The sequence below is a fragment of the Centruroides sculpturatus genome, unplaced genomic scaffold (assembly GCF_000671375.1).
Source record: "Centruroides sculpturatus isolate CEXI.00-Female unplaced genomic scaffold, Cexi_2.0 scaffold1031, whole genome shotgun sequence".
Taxonomy (NCBI): Eukaryota; Metazoa; Arthropoda; class Arachnida; order Scorpiones; family Buthidae; genus Centruroides; species Centruroides sculpturatus.
In genome coordinates, this window is record NW_019385211.1 from 139,395 (window position 1) to 162,660 (window position 23,266).

The following is a 23,266-nucleotide window of genomic DNA, read 5'->3' on the forward strand; positions in this document are numbered from 1 at the left end:
TTTGTTATGCCCATCAATACTAGAGTTGAGGAAAAAGTAAGCAAAAGTTAACTCGACTCAATAATTTTCTCTCGTCACATATTATGTGTATTGCAAGAATCTAACGGATTGTTTGTTTTTTTGTTTCTTTCAGTACTTTATATCAGTACTCAGAAGAGAAGAATATGATTTGTGCAGGAAATCACAACTTCATCGAAAAATTCTCATCATTTTTGTAATAAAATAGTCATTTATTAATAATTATGTACATTCTTTTTTCTTTATGGTTGAGCTTTCAGAAGTAGATTAAGCATATACTTTTCCATTACTGCTTGCACTGTAAAAAAACGAAAAAATATTAATTTCGTGACTCTCCATATTTCTCGATGGTACTAATTGGAAATATAAAAAGCTTGCTTTATATTATAAACAATAGTAAATCACTAAAAGTTGTTTCAAATTGAGTGATATCTTACCATAAAATTATAATGGAGCAGGAAATAGTCCAAGTGCTTTTGAGTACTAAAAAGATTGATGTAAAAGTATTAAGTACCCAAAACCACAATTGCCTTTGTATTTTTAATAGTTCAAGTTTAATAGTTCACATTTAATTTGACTATTTACAAAAAATCAGATTGACTCGAAAAGTCAATCATTTAATCCCTTATACACCACCACAGAAGTAACAGTTCTAAATTGCTTTGAAGAAAAACTTCTTAAACACAGGTAAAAAATTGGTAAAAACACAAAGAATTCTTCTCACCATATGATTTTTATCCACTTTTAAAACTGCTTCTGGCCCTCTAATGGTAGTTACGAGTATCTACATTATTTGCATATAGTTACATCCTGAGTTATTACAAAAATTGTAGATACACGTAACTACCACTAGAGGGCCAAAAGTGGATAAAAATCATATGGTGAGAAGAATTCTTTGTGTTTTTAATTGTAAAATTGTCAGAACCTACAAGAAAAGGCTGACACTTGATCTCTTTTAACATTGTGAAGTTTTTCTTCAAAGCAATTTAGAACTGTTACTTCTGTGGTGGTGTATAAGGGATTAAATGATTGACTTTTCGAGTCAATCTGATTTTTTGTAAATAGTCTAAACTTAAATTATGAAGAAAATACATCCTGAGTTATTATAAAAATTGCATATTTAATAGATTTCATTTAGGGTGCATTTTTAAACGCGTGTTTTAAAGAACCAAGAGTTCTATATAGGCGTACACACTCAAACGCGCGTTTATAGATTTTTCTTAAAATGCGCATTTTTTGGGCACTTTAGTAGAACTCTTGGTTCTTTAAAAAACGCCTAGTGTATACGCAGCCTTATTCTCAAATGATGGTGCTAGGAATGGTATATTTAATCTGCTTTTGATGGGAAGGGTGAAATATAGCAACTACAATTATCTTAAATGATAATCCAATGTTTGAAAAGAAAAATAAGATATCAATCTATAGGTCTGTCGTCGTCATAAGAAGAAAAGCCCAAAAAATTTCTTAACCGACCAAGCTAATACTCACACGATGAGGAGTCGATGCCACAAGTGCCGTCAATCGATACATTTCGTCGCCGGAGCGTATGATTTTAGAGAGGCTTCCCAAGCATTTTGCAAGTTATGACAGATTTCCCTGGAGAGCTGCCGGATATGATGTACTTTTCAAATAGCTAATAATGCTATTTTTTTGTAAAATAGGACTGGCAGAAATACAGTATTAAAAACGTAAAAACACGTAAACAGATAATAAAAATACCTTCTTTACTCACCATGTCCAATCACCAGGAACAAACTATTCTCCACTGTTTTACATAATTTGGCAGAGGCATAGCTTCTAAAGAACGGTCATCTCTGCTGTGGAGAATAGTTTGTTCCTGGTGATTGGACATGGCAAGTAAAGAAGGTATTTTTACTATCTGTTTACGTGTTTTTACGTTTTTAATACCTAATAATGTTAGTCTGGCAGTCTGAGACATTTACCTATTTAACAAATAATACAGCTACCATTAGAAAATTCAACAATTGATTTATCTGGTCATCCAAAATTGCATTATCATTTTCTCAACCACAGAGATGTCGGTCTGTGGCACAAGTATTTTACAAGGGCGATATTTGCAAACAGCAGCCGTGGCATTACCTCAATTTTCCCAAGAACTTTGCAATTAATGTTTTCTCTGACAAAGCATCATCCATCGGAGCTACGACATCCTCCAAACGGGACAACTTTAATTATGTTTGTCCCTTCAATCATGAGATTGAAGAGACATTTACCTATTTAACATATAAATCAATTTCGGTCCAACTTCTGGTGTCATGGTTTGTGGGGCAATCAGTTATGACAGCAGGACCGAGTTGGTGGTTGTTGAAATCATAATGATCGCCTGCCAGTATGTTAACAGGTTGATCCATCCAGTAGTCATATCTTTCATGAACACCACCCAAAATGGTATGTTCCAACAAAATAATGCCTGTCCTTGTGCCGCTGCCATCACAAGACAGGCCTTGCAAAGTGTCACAATTATGGATTGGCCTGACCAGTCTCCAGATTTATTCCCTATAGAGCATGTCAGGGATGCCATGGGTAGACGGATTACATCTCATAGCCATCCAGCACGCACTGTACAACAACTGATTGCACAAGTTGTGCAGGTATGAAGAGATATACCCCAACAAGACATTCAAGCACTTATTGATTCAATGCCTGCAAAGACCAAGAGTTTATCCATGCTCAAGGTGGGCATTCCTCTTACAGAAACACGTACCAAACAGCAATAAAACTTTGCATAATTCATTTCTTATGGGTATGCCCCTATACATGTTTACCAAGTTTCGTGAATTTCTATCAATTCCATTTGGGTGTAACACTTTCAATTTCCACCAGTGTTTGTAAGCTGATGAGGGGTCCTTGTACCCAAAATGCATCCTTACCTAAATTTGAAGGTGATTATTAAAGACTAACTTTTTTGTAACAGATCTAGACTCTTTTTTTCTGTCAGCTAAGGTGCGATAAGCCCTCCAAATTGTTAAATCCTATTTATTAGGCTATCTAAATCTACTTAATAAACATTTTTAGGCCATGACTTTATCATCAGACAAATCTGTTACAGAATCACCACCTTCACAGACATGCTAAATGCTCCAGTTACCTGTACCACTATCAAATACTAAACTAAACAGCTTCTAGTTAATGTTAAATTATGTAAAGCTTTTAGCCTTTATTATTAAATTCACAAAACTGATAGAATGCTCAAGACATTTTATTTCTATCTGTGGATGGCACTACTATTTGATATCACTTTTATTTGAACCACCTAAATAAAAATTTGAATTTAGAAGAGAATATTAAGATCTAGGTAAGAGATTACATTACACACAGGATCCAAGTAAGAAGTAATATCAATACATTTCCTATTTTTATTTTAACTGACTTTTTAAACATAGTCAAATTTTTAATATACAGGGTCTTTATAATTAAAGTTCTACTTTGAAATGGCCATAAAAGGAAAACTATGAAACAAAATGTTATCAAACTTTGTAATAAAATCCCCACGACTTCCTGTAAACTATTGCCACAAAAAAATAGTTTGAAAACTCACCACCAGTGGGGAAGGGAATGGCACTGTATGCAATATTGTTAAATGAAGACATCGGTTGAAAATGTTTTAATCGTTTCTAAAATGTGTTACAAAGCATGTTCAATGTGGCGTCCACCATTTTCTGAAAGCAAGTTAAATCGCGTTATTGTGTTCTCAACAGCAGCTCTTATCATATCAAGAGAAATGTTATGGACATGTCGGTGTATCACATTTTTTCAATTCTGCCAAATTGTTTATGTTATCATCATAAACAGTGGATTTGAGGTAACTCTACAGCCAGAAGTCGCAGGGGTTGAGGTCTGGTGACTGGAGTGGCCAAGAAATGGGAAAGTGTTGGCTTATAATCCGATCATGTTTGTTACTTAATGTACCACTATGAGGTGGAGGTGGAGCCCCGTCCTGCATAAAAATCATGGTGTCTAAAATGCCATATTGCTGAAGTTCAGGTATCACAAAATGTCTTAACATTGACTCTAAGTGAGCAGCAGTTGTGCATGTCATGGGCCCAGCTGTAGATTCCTCTTCAAAGAAAAATACAGTAGAGCGTCATTTATCCGAAAGTCAGTTATCCGAAAGAATTCCAGTTGGCAAATTTAAATTTTTGCTAGTGCTGTGGCACTGCAATCTTTGGCTGTATCTTGGGCTACTCCAATATTTTTTTTGTTGATGTGTGTGTTTTAGCTGGCAGTACTGGCATTTTTGTTTGGTGTTTTTCTGAGGTCTGTGTGTCATTCTGAATCGAACGTTTTTGATACTAGATTAACTTCTAAATTTTTTTTTTGTTTTTATATTTTTCAATATTTATTTTGTTTGATAAAAATAAAGAAATAATTTTTAACGATACAATAGCCACAATTATTATTTAAAAGTTTACATTAGGCTTAGCATTGACGAAAAATTTCAACAGGGATACGTTAATATAATTTTTCGTACATAATCGGTTATCCGAACAACCTCAGTCCCCAATTGATTCGGATAAACGACGCTCTACTGTAGTCCAATTATGACACTAGCTGTCATACCACACCAAATGGTGACTTTAGGAGAATGCAATGGAACTGGATAACATGAGGGACTTGTTTGGCCCAAAGCCTGCAGTTGTGGGTGTTGACATCCCCATTTATGTAAAAATGGGCCTCATCCGTCCACAAAACATTCCATGGCCAATGTTCATCCATCTCCATCTGTGTAAGGAATTTCAAAGCGAAAGATATTCTTACAGCAGGATCGTTAGATTCAAGTTTGATTTTGTATGGATAGTACCATATGTGCTTCCCATTGTTGCTTACTCTACTGCTAATGCAACAGCCTCCCTTCCCCGCCCAGGTGCAACAGATAAAAAACCTGTGGCTTCAAACTTTGCCATCGTTTTCCTCAAACCGTGCTATGTCATTGGCCTTCTGCGTATTTATCTTACAGTACGATAATTTTGCAAAGCATGTTCATTGCTACCGCATTCATAACAACACTTAATGAGAAAAGCATGGTCTTGCATGGTTACAGATATCATCAACTTGTAACAATGAGAGCTCTGACAAGGAGGCTCAATTTTACAGCTGAAAAATCAACTGCCATTTAAAGCGTATTTGCATAATTCTAATTTGCTTTCCTTCTGCCATAAGCCATTTACAAGCCATCGCGATTTTGCATAACCCCACAACAGTTTCATTTTAGAAATGATTAAAAACATTTTCAATTGATGTCTTCATGTCTTATTTCGTTTAACAATATTGCATACAGTACCATTGCATACAGTACCATTCCATGCTGGTGGTGAGTTTTGAACTTTTTTCTTTTCTTTTTTTTTTTTGTGGAAATAAAATACCATGACATCCTGTAAACTATTACCAAGTTTCATAACATTTTGTCTAGTAGTTTTCCTTTTTATGGCCATTTTAATGTGGAACTTTAATTATAAAGATCCTGTATAATAATAAATTCCTCAATCCAAAGATTCAAATGGTGTACCAATAAGGAAGAAAATATTTTTCTAAATACATTGATTAAGGATATTGGTTTGTAATGTGATGACACAGATCTGGGACATTTCTTAACATAACATTTTTAAATTCTTCCAAGAGGAAGGAAATTTCTTTAATGATTTTAAGTTAAACTGTATTGTTACCAAGTCCACCAAAATATTGCTAGTGTTGGCACCTCAAGCCACCATACTTTTGTAAAAAAAATTTTTTTAACTTGAAGACAAGAGTATTCTAGTAAGAGCCATTTTTTTTGTACTAGTGTCTCATTCTACATTAAACCTTTTTTGGCAAAACTGCAAATACTTTCATATTTTTACAGTCCATTAAAGATTGACAGACATCTGGTCCATCGAGGCAGATCAAGAAAAAAAGAGCAAGCAAATAAGATTGGGTTCAACTTCATTAAGTCACTTATCCAAGGTAGGAGGAATTTATCTGTCCATTATACATGGTAGACAGTTTAAAATGGATCAACTCAAGAAATTAAAGAAAAAAACATGCTTCGATAAGAGCTAGTGTGACAAAATTAATTAGTAAAGTCAATAGTCTAGTTGAAAGCGACAATAGAGGGACAGAAACTTCTAGAAATACTGGATCAGTTGAGTCATTGAAAACCTTTAACGGGGAAATTGAGGGTTTCATTACTAACCCAACTGATTATGACACTGAGATAGTCAATAGTGATGAATATGAGGACAAAATTATAAGTTGTAAATTTAAGATCCAGTCTCATATTAAACAATTAGAAGCAGATACGTCCATGGTGACTCGGCCCCATAGTTCGAAATAATTCTGTTAATATTAAATTGCCAGAGATTCCCTTACTGAAATTCTCTGGAAGATATGAAGAATGGAGTAACTTTAAGATGGAATTTGATGATAATATTTTGTCAAGCAAGCAATTATTGGCAGAACAGAAACTACCTTATTTGAAGGCTGCTCTTGTAGGGGAAGCTAAGAGTTTAGAAATGTTAAACGATTTGTTTGCCTCACTGTTTCAAGTGCTACAAGAAAAGTACAAAGACAAGAAATTAATAGTAGAAACCCATGTTAATGCAATTCTGGACTGTGTAAAACTAGCTTATGAGTCAGTAAGGGGTTTGAGGCGTTTAACTGATAGCATCAATAGGAATATGCGAGCTCTAAAGAGTCCTAGGATATGAAAAAAATGAGCTTTCTGATATCTTAATTTTAAACATTGTACTTCAGAAGCTGGATAAGGAGACTCTAAAACAGTATGAGTTCACTATCAGTTCAAATGACGTTCCTAAGCTAGATAACTTAATTTCATTTTTGGAGAGCATTCTCAAATTTTAGAAAATATTAATAAGGCCATGTTCATGAAACCAAGATGTACAGTTAAACTTGTTCATGAAATGTAATAATTCTATATCTCGTTGCATTTTATGTAAGCAGAATCATCATGTTTACAATTGTGATTTCTTTCTACAGTTGGAAGCCTCCCAAAGAAACAATGTCGTGGCTAAAAACAACCTCTTTTTCAATTGCTTAAATTATCAGCATAAGTTATCCAATTGCAACTCCAAGAGCTTCTGTAATATATGCCAAAAGCAACATAATACATTACTGCACCAAGAGAAACAAGCTATGACCGGTTCAAATGTGCCAGTGGTCGACAGCAAACCGACTCCAATCAAGCAGGATCTTAATCCCGACACAATAGAGTTTTGTGAAGGTTTACCTCACTCACTGTCATGCATTGACAAAGGAAATAAGACAGCAATTCTCTTGACAGCCATGCTTTGGGTTTTAAATCATACCACCAGAGCCAGCATTCAAGTGCCTGCAGTATTGGACTCAGACAGTATGTCAAATATCATTACTAGAGATTTCGCAAGTCATCTGGGTACCCCACAAAAAAGAATCAATCTGAGTCTCCAGTATAAGTGGAAATAAAACCTCAGACAAGTTTAAACTGCCTGCTACAATAATAAACGACAATGGACCTTTTTGTAAGATGCTAGAGTTCTTAGTGGTGCCAAAGATCACGGACTCTCTACACATTAACAAATCCCACGTCAGTTAGCTGATCCAAGAGTTGCTACACCAGACAAGATTGACATGCTTATTGGAGCTGAAGCATTCTTTGAAATACTGTAGTTAAAAATGATGAAATTTGCCCATCCTGCAACAATAACCTAACATTTTGCAACTCAGTTTTTGGATACATTGCAACCAGATCCACAAACTAAGAATCAAGATCAATATTGTGGACTAATGTCAGAGTCAGTGGATAAATGTTTACATAGGTTCTGGCAAATAGAGACTCTTACAGATGCTGCAAGTTTGATGAGTAAAGAAGAAAAGTATTGTGAAGATCATTATCAAAGAACTCACAGATGTAATGAGGACGGGAGATATATTGTACAGATGGCAACTAGTGTTTCTTTCCCGGGATTCCCGCCGTTTATTCCCTACGAGAAAAATCCCGGAAAATTTTATTTTCCCGGGAAATCTCGCATTTCAATAATAATTTATCATGTCATGTTTTCTTTCTATGATTTATTATTCGAAAAGTTGCATCTTGAAGACTCACCTAACAGAGAAATTTTGAGGTTTCATGCTGCATATTATTACCTATGTTTTACAAGTCTCTACTTGTTAGTTCATGTGATATCTATGTATTGTGTTTGCCCATCATTGAACAGTGGAGCACTCGCTGAAAGTAAATATCACTCGTCGCATTTACAAGTTAAGGAATTTGTTAAAGCTTACATTCCCATTTATATCCTATCGTTTGTAGTAAGTGTGATTATATGAAATTCCTATATTAGTCAATTACTCATATTTTACAATAATTTATTTTAGTATAATTTATAAAATCAAACCATTGGCGTTTTCAGCTGCAGGTCTTTTTGTGACCAAATTGAGAACTAGATTAAGTGATCAAAGTATCAATCATTTTTTTTTTTTGAGAGAGAGATTTTTGGTTTTCATAAATTTTTTGAGTAGTATTTTTTTATGTTCAACTGAAAATTTTTTCGGAGAAGTTGTATTTAATTCAAAATAATTGTCTTTTTTATCATTAAATTTATGGAATAATTATATTTTTTATTACATCTTTAGAAATAAAATAGTAATTTTTTTGTAATTATTATTATGTTCATTAAAACTCCCAATGAAATGCTTTATTTTACTTTCATCTTATAATGTAGGAGAACATAAATTAATTAAGCCTAACGCGTCGGTATGGGTGAGATTGGCCCTACACTTTTAGTTACTTACTAGAAAATAAATTAAATTATTCAAATTTATGATATTTCTGTATAAAATTTTTTTATTAATTTGAAATTCTATTTTACTATCTCATCCCGGAATTTCCCGGGATCCCGGGGAAAGAAATTATTTTTCCCGTAATCCCGCTGGAGGCAAATTTCCCGAAATGAGAAACCCTAATGGCAACAAAGGAAATACAAAACTTGGGAGAGTCAAGGAAGTTAGCATTGAGGAAATTGAATCAATTGTGGAAGAGACTATCAAGGAACAATCAATTAAAGGAGTCATATCAGAAATTCATGAAGTAGTATTTGGACTTGGACCACATGAAAAAGGTGCAGGAGCCTCCTGCTGATCAGGCTGCAAACCCTATATGTTATTACTTTCTGCATCATGCTGTGTTTAGACCAGACAAACCACTACAAAGTTCAGGGTAGTCTTCAACACATCTTCAACTGCTCCCACAACTTCTGGACTGAGCCTAAATTTTCATCTCTTGAAAGGTGAAGTAAAGGAAGATATTTTCGAGATTATGACAAGATTTCAAAAAGACAAATATGCATTTACAGCAGATATCCAGAAAATGTTTTGTCAAATTCTAATTGAGCCCTCACAATGAGATCTCTTAAGAATTGTTTGGAAGAACGAAAAAGATGAAATGCCAGTCACCTAAAGACTGAAAACTGTGACTTACAGGACTGCCAGTGCTCCCTTTCTTGCAGTAAGAACTCTTAAGCAATTGGCTCACGATGAAGCAGCAAGATTTCCTCCAGCTTCTAAAACCATATTATGAGATGTCTACATGGATGACATCATGTCAGGTGAGCAAGATTTCAATACTGCCCTTGAACTACGATCTCAATTGTGCAATATGTTGAGCACTTGTGGAATGACACTACACAAATAGAACTCTAATTCAATGAAATTGATGAACAGTAGTTCACCAAAAAATAAAGAACATTGCTTTTCCTCAAATGTGGAACCAACAGTAAAAACCTTAGGCATTATTTGGAAGCTGGTTGGAGATCAGTTCATATTCAAGGTGTCAATTCCAGAAAAATTGCTTTATACGAAACAAGAAGTATTGAGTGTCATCATCAGACTTTATGACCCCTTGGGTCTTCTGGAACCCGTTATAACTTGAGCAAAGATCTTTCTACAGAAACTTAGGCTCATTAAGCTTGACTGGAAGGATACCCTACCAAAAAACCTTAACTATGAATGGGTGAATGTTGTATCATCCTTGAAAGCCCTGGATGATCTTAAGATTACTATATAGCCCTTTGAAGAAAATCTGTCAAAATATATTTTGCTAGGATATGCAGATGCCTTGGAGTCAGCTTATGGAGTAGCAGTTTACATGTATTGCATAAGGGAAGCTGGAATTGGCAAGACATGATTATTGCTAGTAAATCTCATGTTGCTCCTCTTAAGGTCATTACAATCCCTCAATTAGAACTATCAGCTTGTCTTGTACTGTCTCAACTGATCAAAAAGATATGCTCATGTCTGCGAATGGATGTAGCTGAGGTGATCTTACACACACAGATTCAACTGTTGACATTGCTTGGATCAACACTCCCACATATTGCCTGAAGACCCTTATTGTTAATCAAGTGGAAAAGATACAATCTATTACTGAAGGCTGTCACTGGAAACATATAGCGTCCCACTCCTATACTGCAGATGCAGTTTCTCGGGGTTTAAATCAGCAAGATCTACTATCCATGGAATTATGGTTGAGTGGTCCGCAATATCAACTAGCACCACCTGTTGAACATCAGGATGAATATGCCATCGACACTTCCTCAGCTGAACAATATCTATCTGAGCTTAAAAAACAATCTGATATTAATTTGATGTCAGTGTCAAGCTCTGACTTTGAAAATACCTTGTTTGAACTTAATAATAATTATATCAAATTAATTTGCATACTCAGTTATATTTTCCAGTTTCTACATAAGACACACAACTCGTTGATCTGGTCTTTTATCAAGGGAAGAACTCCAGGAGTCCAAAATTTATTTGATTGGCAAGGTACAAGGAGTGGCCTTTGCTGAAGAAAAAAAACACTGCAAATGGGTAAGCAGGTTACATCCCTTTCTAGATAAACAAGGCCTAATGAGAGTTGGCAGTAGATTGAGTAATTCAAATTTATCATTTGACAAAAAGTTTCCAATTTTGCTACCTAAAAATCACAAGTTAACCCACTTAATTATGAGATAATATCTGAAAAATTTGCATGTTGGTGCACAGACTTTACCTCATCAGAGAAGAATTCTGGCTTTTAAGTGGAAGAAACCTGGCTAGAAGGATAGTTCTGTATGTACTACATGACTGGGTTTATTTCTAAAGCAAATGATGCAAAGGCATGGAACAAATCCTAGGAAATCTTCCTTCAGAGCAAATCACTCCAAGCCACCCTTTAAACATGTAGGGATTGATTTTTGTGGCCCTTTTTTTATTAAATACTAGCTTACCCGTCGCGCATTGCTGCGATCTCAGAAGAAAGGAAATTTAAGCAAACTCGTTATGATAAAATTCAATTTACATTTTATCATTTTTATTGAAACTTATTATTATTATTCATTTTCATCGGGAAAACATTTCAAAGTGTCGTTTCAATTCTATTTATTTATTGGAGTGTTTGTGGATACACGATATTTTTTGTTTTTCCGTCTGGTGCGTACACGAATAAATCGGAAGGTTTTCCGACGCGTGAGCCGGCCACATACAGTTGTCCATGCGAGAAGCACGGATTCTCCAAATTTAGCCCACACACTCGCTGCGATTGTCAGAAGTGCGATATTCCCCATTTTTATATATATATTTTTTAATCCTTTATAATTTTAATTATTTAATTGCTCCTTCCTCTCTTCCTTGGCATGTTGTGAAATTTCTGATAGTTGGATAATAAACCGTTTTATTGTAATTTGTCTTTTTAAATTATTTTGAGTCGATATTAAAATTTGGAAAAGGGGGGATACCTAGATCGGTAAAATACGCGAATTTCTTCCTACAACTTCGGTTGTTGTTCGGGGTACAGTTAAGGTTTTAACGAAGTTCGAGCGAATACATAATTAGCAAAAAAAAGTTGAAATAAAGTGATTAAACAAAAATTATTACAAATATCGTAAATAACAGTTCACAAATGCATATATAGAGATATTTTTTGAAATAGGGGGAAATAGTCTTCACAATTTGAAATTGATCGAACACACTTGTATAAACGCGTGCCATCTATTGTGGGTTAAATGTACTATGCCAGAAACCTTCGTGGGAGTGTATTAAAAAACTTTCCTAAGTTTTATGGCAATCGTACTATGCCAAAAACCTGCGCGAGAGTATATTAAACAACTTCCCAAAGTTTCATGGCAGTCGGATAAACGGTGTGGTAATGCATAAAGGACATAAGACAGACACACAGACATACATTCATTTTTATATATATAGATAAGGGACAAAGAAAGGGCACCTAACACAAGTGCTACATCGCAATCTTCATTTGCCTTGTGACTAGGGCAATTCACCTTGAAGTAGTTACCGACTTAACAACTGAGGCAATGATAGCAACCTTGAAAAGATTTTTTTAGCAGAAGTGGTAAAAGTGTGTCAATTTGGACAGATAATGCCACAAATTTTATGGGTGCCAGTACGGAGTTGAAATGCCTACGTAAGAGCACCCCCTGACAGTTTAGCTATTATCTCACCAGCAAGGAAGTCACCTGGAAGTTCATACCATCCAGATCACCCAATTTCGGTGGCCTTTGGGAAGTGGGAGTCAAGTCCTTTAAACATCACCTAAAAAGAACCATAGGTAACTCACGTCTAACTATAACACAGTTTATAACCATCACCACACAGATAAGAATTTTGAACAGCAGACCGCTCACTCCTATGTCCTTTGACCCAAGCGACTTTGAAGTTCTAATTCCAGGACACTTTCTCATCGGAAGACCTCTGATTAGCCTACCTGAATCAGATCTCACCGGTAAACCCTATAATTATTTGTCTCAATGGCAAATATTAACTAAATTTGTTCAAGTTATGTGGCATAAGTGGAAATTAACTATTTAATAAAAAGTAAAATACATCTGGATATGAGTCCAATTTTGCTTGCCATATCCAATCACCAGGAACAACTATTTCCATTGCAGAGACAACCTTTCTTTACAGGCTATTCAAAATTGTAATTCTGCCAGCCCTTTTCTACAAAGAAATATTATATTTTTAATTGTGTTGGGATTGTCACCTGTGGACATTTTAAACTGTTTTGCATATTTGTGCAGAGGCATAGTCTCTAAAGAAAGGTTGTCTGTGCAATGGAAATAGTTGTTCCTGGTGATTGGACATGGCAAGCAAAATTGGACTTGTATCCAGATGTATTTTACTTTTTATTAAATTGTAGTTCTGCCAGCCCTTTTCTACAAGGAAATTAACTATTTAAACAACTTACAGGCCTGACATAAGTGGCAATTTGAGAAAGACAATATAATACCAAACTCAATGGTCCTCTTAAAGGACGAAAATCTCCCACCCGGTAGTTGGTAGATGGGCTGAGTACAAGAAGTGATCAAAGGATCTGATGGGAAGGTGAGAGTAGTTCTGGTAAAAACCCAGAGGTGTTTTTAAGAAAGGTAACGGGCACAATTTGGTTATGCATCCCTCTAGAAAGAAAATATGGTTTATCTTGGTGACTTACACATGCCATTTCTGTTGTAATTATTAAATTTATTAACATTGTTTATTGAAGTATTACTTCAATGTGGGCTGGATGTTGGTGCCTCAGCACTATTGTATTTTTGTAGTAAAAAAAATTTTTTAAATTTAGAGACGAGAGTATCCTAGTAACGGCCATTTTTTGTACCAGGGTCTCATTCCTCATTAAACCTTTTTTTTGCAAAACTGCAAGTACTTTCATATTTTTACAGTCCATTACAGATCGGCAAACAGCTAGAAAGAGATTTTACCTTTTAATTTTATCTAGACCAGAGATCTTATTATTTCACAAATGACAAAACAGATTAATTCCTCAAAAGAAATTGAATCATCTACTGATGGATTATAATTATCAAAATGTATAGAAAGATTAACATCCAAAAAAGGATCAAAGAAACACTCCCTCAAAAACAAATTCCATTCCTTGGTAGAAATGATAATAAGGGATAATTTTTGCACTCTAAATTTATTAACCATTTTCCATAAGTTGTCAGAAGATCTACAATAATGTGTTCCACTAACATTAGAACATTATATTCTATTTATAAATTTTTTTTACCTGATGATGATGAATATAAGTTCGTTGAAAGCATTACTGAAAATAAAAAACTGTTAATGCTGCACTCAGTGTGTCCTCTTATTCGATATTTGGTATTAAGATCAAGCTATATTGTACCATACTGAAACACCAATTCTATCAGTAAAGATGAATAGAAAGATAAGGAAGCCAAAACAAAAGTTTTTTCTTTAATTCCATTATATCTAGAATTGGCAATAAAAGAATAGTAATCTAACTTTGAGGGTTTCCAATAAATTTTTTTAATCTTGGACAAAAAAGACAGACTGAAAGCGTCTCTGAAATTTAAAAGTTACTGAGATGGGATGATGATCAGAATTAAATTTAAAACCTGTAATTTATTCAAGTTATCCACTGGGTTAGAATTAAATCTCTAACTGAAGTACCTACAGAGGCAAATGTAAATTTAACAGAGAAATTGTTATAAAATGACCAATAATAAAATTTTTTGATTTACTAATTCTAAAACTTAATAGAAAAAATATTTAAGAACAAGAATTATAAAAATTTATATTTGAACCAATGTATCTAGTTCATTGGCAATTCTAGTATTAATGTCTCCCTGTATTAAAAGATCATCATTCACATAGAGATGTCCTTCAAGATCTGCCATCAATCTTAGTTATAAACATGTAAGTAAGAATTAGCATTAAACTACAACGTTCAATAGAAAAAAACCAAAATACTGTAGAGCATTGATTATCTGAAAGTCAATTATCCGAAAGAATTCCAGTCGGCAAATTTAAATTTTTGCCAGTGCTGTGGCGCTGCAATCTTTGGCCACGTCTTGGGCTACTCAAATATTTTATGTTTTTGATACTAAATTAACTTCTGAAGTATAATTTTTTATTGTTTTTATATTTTTCAATATATTAATTTTGTTTGTACAAAATAAAAAAAATAATTTTTAACGACACAATAGTCTTCGTTAGGCTTAACATCTACGAAAATGCAACGCAAAGCGACACGCAACGGAGAAAAATTTCAACATGCGATAGGTTAATATATTTTTTCGTACATAATCGGTTATCCGAAATATCAATTTTCCGAACAACCCCAGTCCCCAATTGATTCAGATAATCGACGCTCTACTGTATTCAAATCAAACACACTCATATTCCTAGACTAGGGTTGTCCAACCATTTTTCCTTATGGGCCAAATTAGTAATTTACTTATATTCAGTGGGCCACAAAGGTACTTTATATAAATATATGCTTTTAAAAAGTCCAAAATATGAATATTGAGATTTAAGAACAAATATATATAATTACAAAAAATACTGTATTATTGGCAGTAAAACAATTATACTCACACAAAATAAAAATAAATTGAATGCAATTTTTGACATTGCTTTCCTTCTATAATATTATCAATATTTGCTTTTTATGGTACTAGTCTTAATTCTAAGAATGTTAGTTAAATGGGAATCACTCAACTTATTTCTTTTAGCAGTTTTGATGTTTTTCATGCACAAAAAGAATTGTTCACAACAATATGTACTATCCCACATGCATAACAATTTTCTAGCACCAATTACATCATTACGACATCAAAGTATATCCAGTGAAATGAAAATAATTTTTACGACATATTTTACCAAAATAAACGAAATTGTACCTAAAAAAATTTATGATGCATTGGGCCTCATAAAAATCTTGAGTGGTGCGGGCCACGGGTTGGACATCCCTGTCCTAGACACTTCCTTAGTTATGTTTGATCCTCTACGGCTTTCCTATCCCTAAAAAGTAGTAATTTGAAGTAAGACATTATTTTCTAAATCAAAAGTAAAATTTTCCCACCAATTGTTAAACAATCAGCTCTAAGGTAAGCCAATTTACACTGCTGTTATGCAGCTTATAGTATGGGATAAGCCTTTTCCTTCACATTATAGACCACCATCTCATCAAAAATATTTAGATTTCTCATTTGAACAAATTCTTGAAGATCAAACTCTTGTTGGTTTCAGTATCTAGTTCTGCAATGACTAAATTATTTTTGGGGTATTTTATAACAATTCTTAGGGGAGATAAAAAAATCTCCATTTGGTCTCTTAACCAATAAATTCAAAATGTTTCACAAAACAATCCAGCAATTCAAAATGTCAGGTTCATCATACGAAAAGCCAGCTAGTGTCAAAAAGAAAAATAATAGTTCTATTACTGGAAGTGTTCAAAAAATACAAATGAAGAGAATACTGGCTCAAAGAAGTTGACACAAGGTTGGATAATTCTTCCACTTTTTTATGACAGTAGCAGGGCTTAAAGTGACTCGCTTTTTCAGATAGCTACTCTCTTTTTAGCTTTTTCTGAGGCAAACTCACTTTTCTTGCTTTTTTTCACTTCCCACGTGGAATTTTTTTTCATAAATGCACTTATGTGTGAAATAGCGACCAGCACACCCCATACAGTTTATTGTGACCATGTGTGACATGATAAAGCACTGTCATCTACATATGTACTGTACATGTATATAGGCTAACATAACAAGAGCTTCCCAAGGCTTGCTTTGCACATGCTGTAGGAATTTGCACAAGTTCTCCTTGCTTGTATCCTTGTGAAATACCGATCTCCACAACGCTTTGATAAAATCACATGGTACTAAGGCATAAGTACACCTATAGTTCAGTGTTAAGAGTGATTTTGAAATAAATATAGAGAGACATTCTGGTAGTTATGTTACTCTTCCATTTCCTTTGCTGTATAATGGTAGGACTCTTTACATAAACTTAATGCAGTCTTACTGGTCACTTTTCTGGAGTATAAACTCACCCTAACTATTTTCATATTTAATTTTTTCAGTCCACTTAATAATCAATCTAATATCACATGCAATGTTATTGATACAAAATGTGTGTGTGTTTGTGTGTTTTTTTTTTTTTTTTTAATAATGCCTCTTTTAGTTCACTTTAACACTATTAGCTTTTTTCAATGTAAACTCTCTTTTCTCACTTTTTTCACTGCCATGACTGCTTTAAGCCCTGCAGTAGTTAAACATTCCTCATGTTCCTTATGCAAATTAACCAACCAATCAAATTTTGTCAGTAATTTATATAATTTCGATAAAATAATAACAACATGCTCCTCAAGAAATGTAACAAATTTTTTGGGAATTGATGAAGCCGATTTGGTCATAGGAGAAAAAAGAATCCACACATTGAGTTTTTAACACTGATTCACTGGGATACTGTTGATGCTTACTGGACATAAGACACTTCGGGAGAGGGGAGGAAGTGGAGTTTGAGACATTGGGTTTAATACCTCCAATAGCAGTAAAACACAAAGTAATAAATGTAGAATAATATAATTAGAATCGAATGTTTGGCTTTGAATGGACTTTTCAAATTATCAAAGGCACGTGGATGGAATACAGAAAAAACTAAAATTAAAACTGAAATATTTTCAAAAATTATAGAAACATGCTGCAAATAATATAATATCCTTAAAAATATTTAAAAAGCAATTAAGCGAGCTGTATTTGGTTGTGGTAGAAATGAGAATGTAAAATCATAATTTAAATTGTTTGAATAATGTTATCCACAGTTGTGGGATTTCTAAGGTCGGTGTACTGCACAGTGTTACAACGGATATATAGAGGTTCCCCCATATAAATAACTCTCTTCGATCATTGCACTACTTAAGTAATTTAGTGTGTGCCCAAAGCGGTAGTATCTAGGCTTACTAGATGTCCCGGTTTGATGATGTGGTCCCTGCATCCTGGCCAGTTTGTCATTTTGTTTTGGTTATTTGGTAAAATTTTAAAAGCACCGAATATCCAATAAGTTAAAATAGTGCAGCCTCCAGTAAAATGGCAATTTGGCAACTAAAATGTCTCCTCTGTTACAAAATATTTAGATTGGCAACAGTGAGTGTATCTAAATCTATGTACTTTTAATGTTGTCTAGATGTTTTCTCCCAAAATCTATAGCATGTGGCCTAATTAAAAAATAAAATATCTAAATTCTTCTAGATATTTTTTCACAGAATTTATAATAGCAGGTAGCCTGAGATCCAGATGTTTTTATTTCATTTTTTAGATATGTCACTTCAATTAGAGTTGGCAACACTCAAATTTACACTGGCATGTCATTGTTCTGTATGTCCTATCTTAGTCGAGTTTGAGTTGCTAGTCTGCATTTTCAATTATTTTGTATTTTGCATTAAATTAATTTAATCTCCAAAATGCCTAAAGAAACCGTGTGTTTACTGATGAATTAAAAAAGTTTTTGAAAAAGTTTATGGTCATATTGAATTGATAAAGTGAAATGTGAAGTGTGCTTTTCAGAATTTTCAGTAACTTGTGGTGGACATTCGGACATTAAGATCACTTAAAACGTGTTAAACATAAGACAAGCCTAGTAGCAGCAGAAAGAACTTCCTCAAATATATTGTCACATTTTGAAGGTACCGATTTAAATTGCATTAAATTTCGATGTTATTACAAATAGCATAGAATTTTTAAATAAATATTAACAACTTAATAATAAGTTCAGTCAAGTTATTAAAAATTGTTTTTAACTCTTTTTTCTGTTGTGATTATTTTCTCATAATTGTCCCGGTTCAAGAAAAAAATATTATGGTAAGCCTATTGATATTCCTGGTCTGGTACCTTTTTAGATAACTCCATTGCTGGTGTATTGTTTCTAATATCCTCTTGATGTTCCAGGATGCGGGACCATAGCATTCTGGTAGTAGCCCTACATAGATAATTTCCTCCCAATAGTATATGTTTTAACAGAATTTTGTAGACCCCAATGTGAGAGTATCTCTATGTGAGAGTATCTCTATCATTACATAACACTCATCTTAGTAATTAATGTGAGAGTATCTCTATCATTACATAACACTCATCTTAGTGTTGGTTGAGGGGTTACAGGCAAAGCCATGCTTTCTAAAAAGACATGCTATTTTTAGCAATATAGGGCCCATAAACAGTATCAGAGGTTGTACTATCTTTAGTTCTTTGTTGCAGAGGAAAGACTGTTGAAACAATTTGTTTTTGACATGGTTATAGAGATAACGAAACCTAGAAGGAGAATAACCAGCATTGTGCACCGCCTTATTAATAAATTGTAATTCCTTGTCTATTATTGTCTGAATGGATGGGAGAAGGAGCACTCTCCAAATGAGAGATGTAATTTACAAAATATGAGGGTTGGAAAGCAGTTGCAGGGATAATATGTGGCACACTGTTGTTTTTATGGTGTACAGAAAATAGCAGTTTAGGAGATCTATGTATTTTGAGATCTAAAAGGAGATTCAGGTATTTTGTTGTTCTTCCACTGTAAAGTTGATGGGTGGCTATATAGAAGCTAACATTTGAATAAAGTTGTCTAATTCATCTGCGATCTTATGCAAGCAATATGTCATCTACATATCTAAATACATGATTGGATAGTGGACAGTCAAAGGGGCATTGAAAATACAATACTCTATATTCTTCATGATGAGCTCTGCTAAAATGGGTGAGAGGGCAAAATATACAAACACACCCAGGGAGTGCCAATGGGTTCTCACCCATTGGCACTCCCTGGGTGTGTTTGTATATTTTGCCATTAAATTGAAAATAATTGTTTTCTGTGATGAGAAGAAGAGCCTCTCGCAAATATAACATGTGATACTGAGTATCCAGAGCTAAGTAGCAGTGCATTTACAAGATGATGACTTCAAAATGTGCATCGATGGATATAAGGAAATTATATCAATTTTATACAAGCAGTACGAGCAATACACAGACCTTAGAAATCCTGCAACTGTGGATAACATTATTCAAACAATTTAAACTATGCTTTTACATTCTCATTTGTACCACAACCAAATACAGCTCACTTATTACATCATTTGCAGTGTGTTTCTATAATTTTTGAAAATATTTCAGTTTTAATTTTAGTTTATTCTGTATTCAATCCACGTGCCTTTGATAATTTGAAAAGTCCAGTCAAAAGCCAAACATTCAAAAATAATGTATTCAATTTTTCACCTGAGGATGGTAGCTATAAGCTATCAAAAGTGATAGCGAGTATGTCTAAAATCTAAAAAGTTGCAATTTGTAACGCCACAACACTGAAGAGTTAATTACTTTATTTTATTTGAACGTTGGTGTGAAGTGTATTTTACAAATATAATTAGGGCAGTTGATAACACAGTGACCTGATATATAATGCATTTTACAGTTTTGAGATTTTAACTGTTTATTACATATCTCTTTATGGGTGTACTTGTAATTTTTTGTAATTAGAAAAATATTTAAAATAAAGTAAAATGTGAGAACATTTTATTTGGCTAAAGAATTTTTTAGTTTCATATTCAGTAATTCAAATGTAAGCATTTATTGATTAATCCAAAAAGAGTTAAAACAAAAAGATATTCAATCCAAAAAATTAATCTTGCATGACAGACATTGGAGGCAAGTGCTACATTAATTCACTTTAGAAAGATGCAAATGATACGAATTAAGCAATCCAAGTAATGGAGTTTCTGGAATTTTGTCAAAAGCTTGGCAATTTCTATCCAAGGATTAACCTTCCACTTGTATTATTTCTTATCTGTTTTCTCCATAATTTTTAGATTTCTTACTTTTTAATTTTGCTTTTGATAAAGTTTTAATGTTTTTCTGTTAAATTTGTAACAAAATTTCCTTTATGTAATAGTCATATTCTGGGTACAATAAATAATGGGCAAAACTGACTAAAGCATTTGTAAATGTTTTATGAAGATTTATTACCTATCTTATAATATATAACTAAGGAGGGGACAGCATGACACTGGGGTCACCAATTTTGATCAAACTCAGTGAGGTTATAGTGCATACCCAATAATTGATGCAATGTGCTATAATTTTCAGTTTAAAAATACAAGAATAAAGTTGTTATATTTATATAAAAATTATTTTTGTATATTCATGGACATATGAGATTCATACGTAATATTTATTTACAATTTATTTGGGCAGATGATAAGATTTAAATAACAATAATTTTGTTTATAAGACATTTTTATTAACATTATTCAATCTGTTTGCTCTTTGGGAATACAATTTAGTGGATGGTAATTGTTATAGAAGCATATGAAACAATAAACATTTCTGTGCATTTAATAAATGCAGTATTTTTACAATAAGAAGATTTACATAATGTATGTCACTGGAAAAACAAACTCAACATCTAAAAAATGCTTCTGTCATCAACTAATTTGGAGGAGAATCATGTGTATCATATCACATTTGAAAATATTAGAACATTTAATGTTTTTTCCTAATGCCTTTGCAACTTCCAAAATTGATGAAGAACCCTTGACTACTAATAATTAATCTGTCACAATACATAAAAACATAATTTTGCAATTTTTTTTATCTCTATGTCCCCTTATTGTTTTACATTTCTGTGTATATTAATAAACAAGATCCAAGTATATACACAGAAATGCAAAATAATTTTTACAATACTGTATTGTAGGCAGTGATTCTTCTGCAAAATAAATTTCTATGCTATCAATATTAGCACAACACTATGAAGTCATCTTTTTGTTCTTTTGCAAACAAACACACAATTATTCACATAGGTTAAAGAATGATTTTGTTGCCAGAGTAAGTAGATATTGTACCTAAATATACAGAAAACATTTTGTTTTTAATTATTGTTAGGTAGCATTTCTTAATTGCTTGTGACATTGAAATGATACTGAAATAGGTAGTTTTTATTGTTTTACTAACCTGTTTATTGTACATTTGTAGTTTTCCTCTCTGACAATTTTCACTTTAATAAATACAAAAATACCATTGAGATTCAAAACACCAATCTTATGATAATGAAACTCACACTGACATTCCATCAGCCACTCTCTGAATGGCAGAAATTCTAAAGGTTTTAAGTTATTGTTCAATTTTTAACTTTATAAGTTTGAGTAGTGTGCTTTACTGCTTGGCACATGTCAGTCATTGAGGATGCACTATATCTTTACCACATTTGAATAAAATTGGTGACCCCAACATCATGCTGTTCCCTTGTAAGTCAACTAACTATTTAATTAATTAATAATAATAATATATGCATTATTATTATTAAATAGTTAAAATATCAATTGTAAATAATAAACTTTCAAAATAATTCTCTGTAATTTAGATGTATATTTATTTTTAAAAAGTATGTAGATGCTTACCCTGTTTACTGCCTCTTCTTATGGCAATGTTAAATGCAGTGTCTTTGTTGTTATTTTCTTTCGTGATGTCGGCTCCGGCAGTCAGTAATTCATGTACACACAAAGCATGATTACAAAATGCTGCATACATCAATGATGTATTTCCATCCTGTAAATAAAAATGTGCTGGATTTTTATATACTAAACAGCTAGAAAAGTTACACAACTCAGGTTGTGAGATTTTATTTTTAAAAAAATTAATTTGAAAGTTAATATTTTTAATTATAATAAATGAAATTGTGTGGCAAAAAGCCTAATTTTGAGGATANTGGTTTCCATGGCATATGCATTGCAAGATCACTATTTTAAGAAAAATGAGTACATGTTAATGTACATATTTCCATAATTTTTAATATATATACATATACATAAAGGCCCTAGTAATAACTAACTGTAGTAAACATATTAATGATTGTCTTCAGAGATTATCGGAATTTTTTCAAAGATGGTGTTTTGGAATATTCTATTTTTCAAGATAGCAACAAGCAAATAAGCTGCTTGAACTTGAATTGAAATTTTGTGTTGAAAGACCGTTTTTTGATATGTCCTTATGTTTATAACAGTTTATGAAAGATATTACATTTTTATATTAGTGGAGCATAAAAGTATTGTAGCTGCATATATTTATTTTTCTTAAAAGATATACGCCGACAAAGAAGACATGAGATACACAGAAAAAGAAGACCAAATTTAATCCTTGAAGAAGCAGAATGGATGCAAATTAGCTGTATAGATGTCAGTTGGAAGAGTGAGAATATAAACATTTAATTTTTACATTTTTGCAATTAACAATTTAATATTTTTAATTATAATAAATTTAATTGTGTGGCAAAAAGCCTAATTTTGAGGATAGAGATGAGTTTCATAAATTGTAAATGCTAACAAGTAACATCCGCATTAAGTCCGATTCCTCTCGAGATATGACAGATGATCACTCCCACTCTCTCCACCCCAACAACCGCTATCCACCAAAATTTAATA

The 23,266-nt window shown here is 33.1% G+C and overlaps 1 protein-coding gene and 1 pseudogene across 1 annotated transcript in view; one reads left to right on the forward strand and one right to left on the reverse strand.

Moving 5' to 3' along the window:
* Positions 1-258: 258 nt before the first annotated feature.
* LOC111636190 (DNA-binding protein RFXANK-like) overlaps positions 259-23,266 on the reverse strand; it is a 45,232-nt gene continuing 22,224 nt past the window's right edge. The window contains exons 5-6 of the mRNA XM_023381385.1: positions 22,247-22,394; positions 259-316 (exon numbers count right to left, since the gene is read on the reverse strand). Coding sequence (XP_023237153.1) covers positions 261-316; positions 22,247-22,394 — 204 coding nt within the window. The 3' untranslated portion in view covers positions 259-260. The remainder of the gene's footprint in view (positions 317-22,246; positions 22,395-23,266) is intronic.
* On the forward strand, positions 4,400-8,481 carry LOC111636186 (annotated as a pseudogene).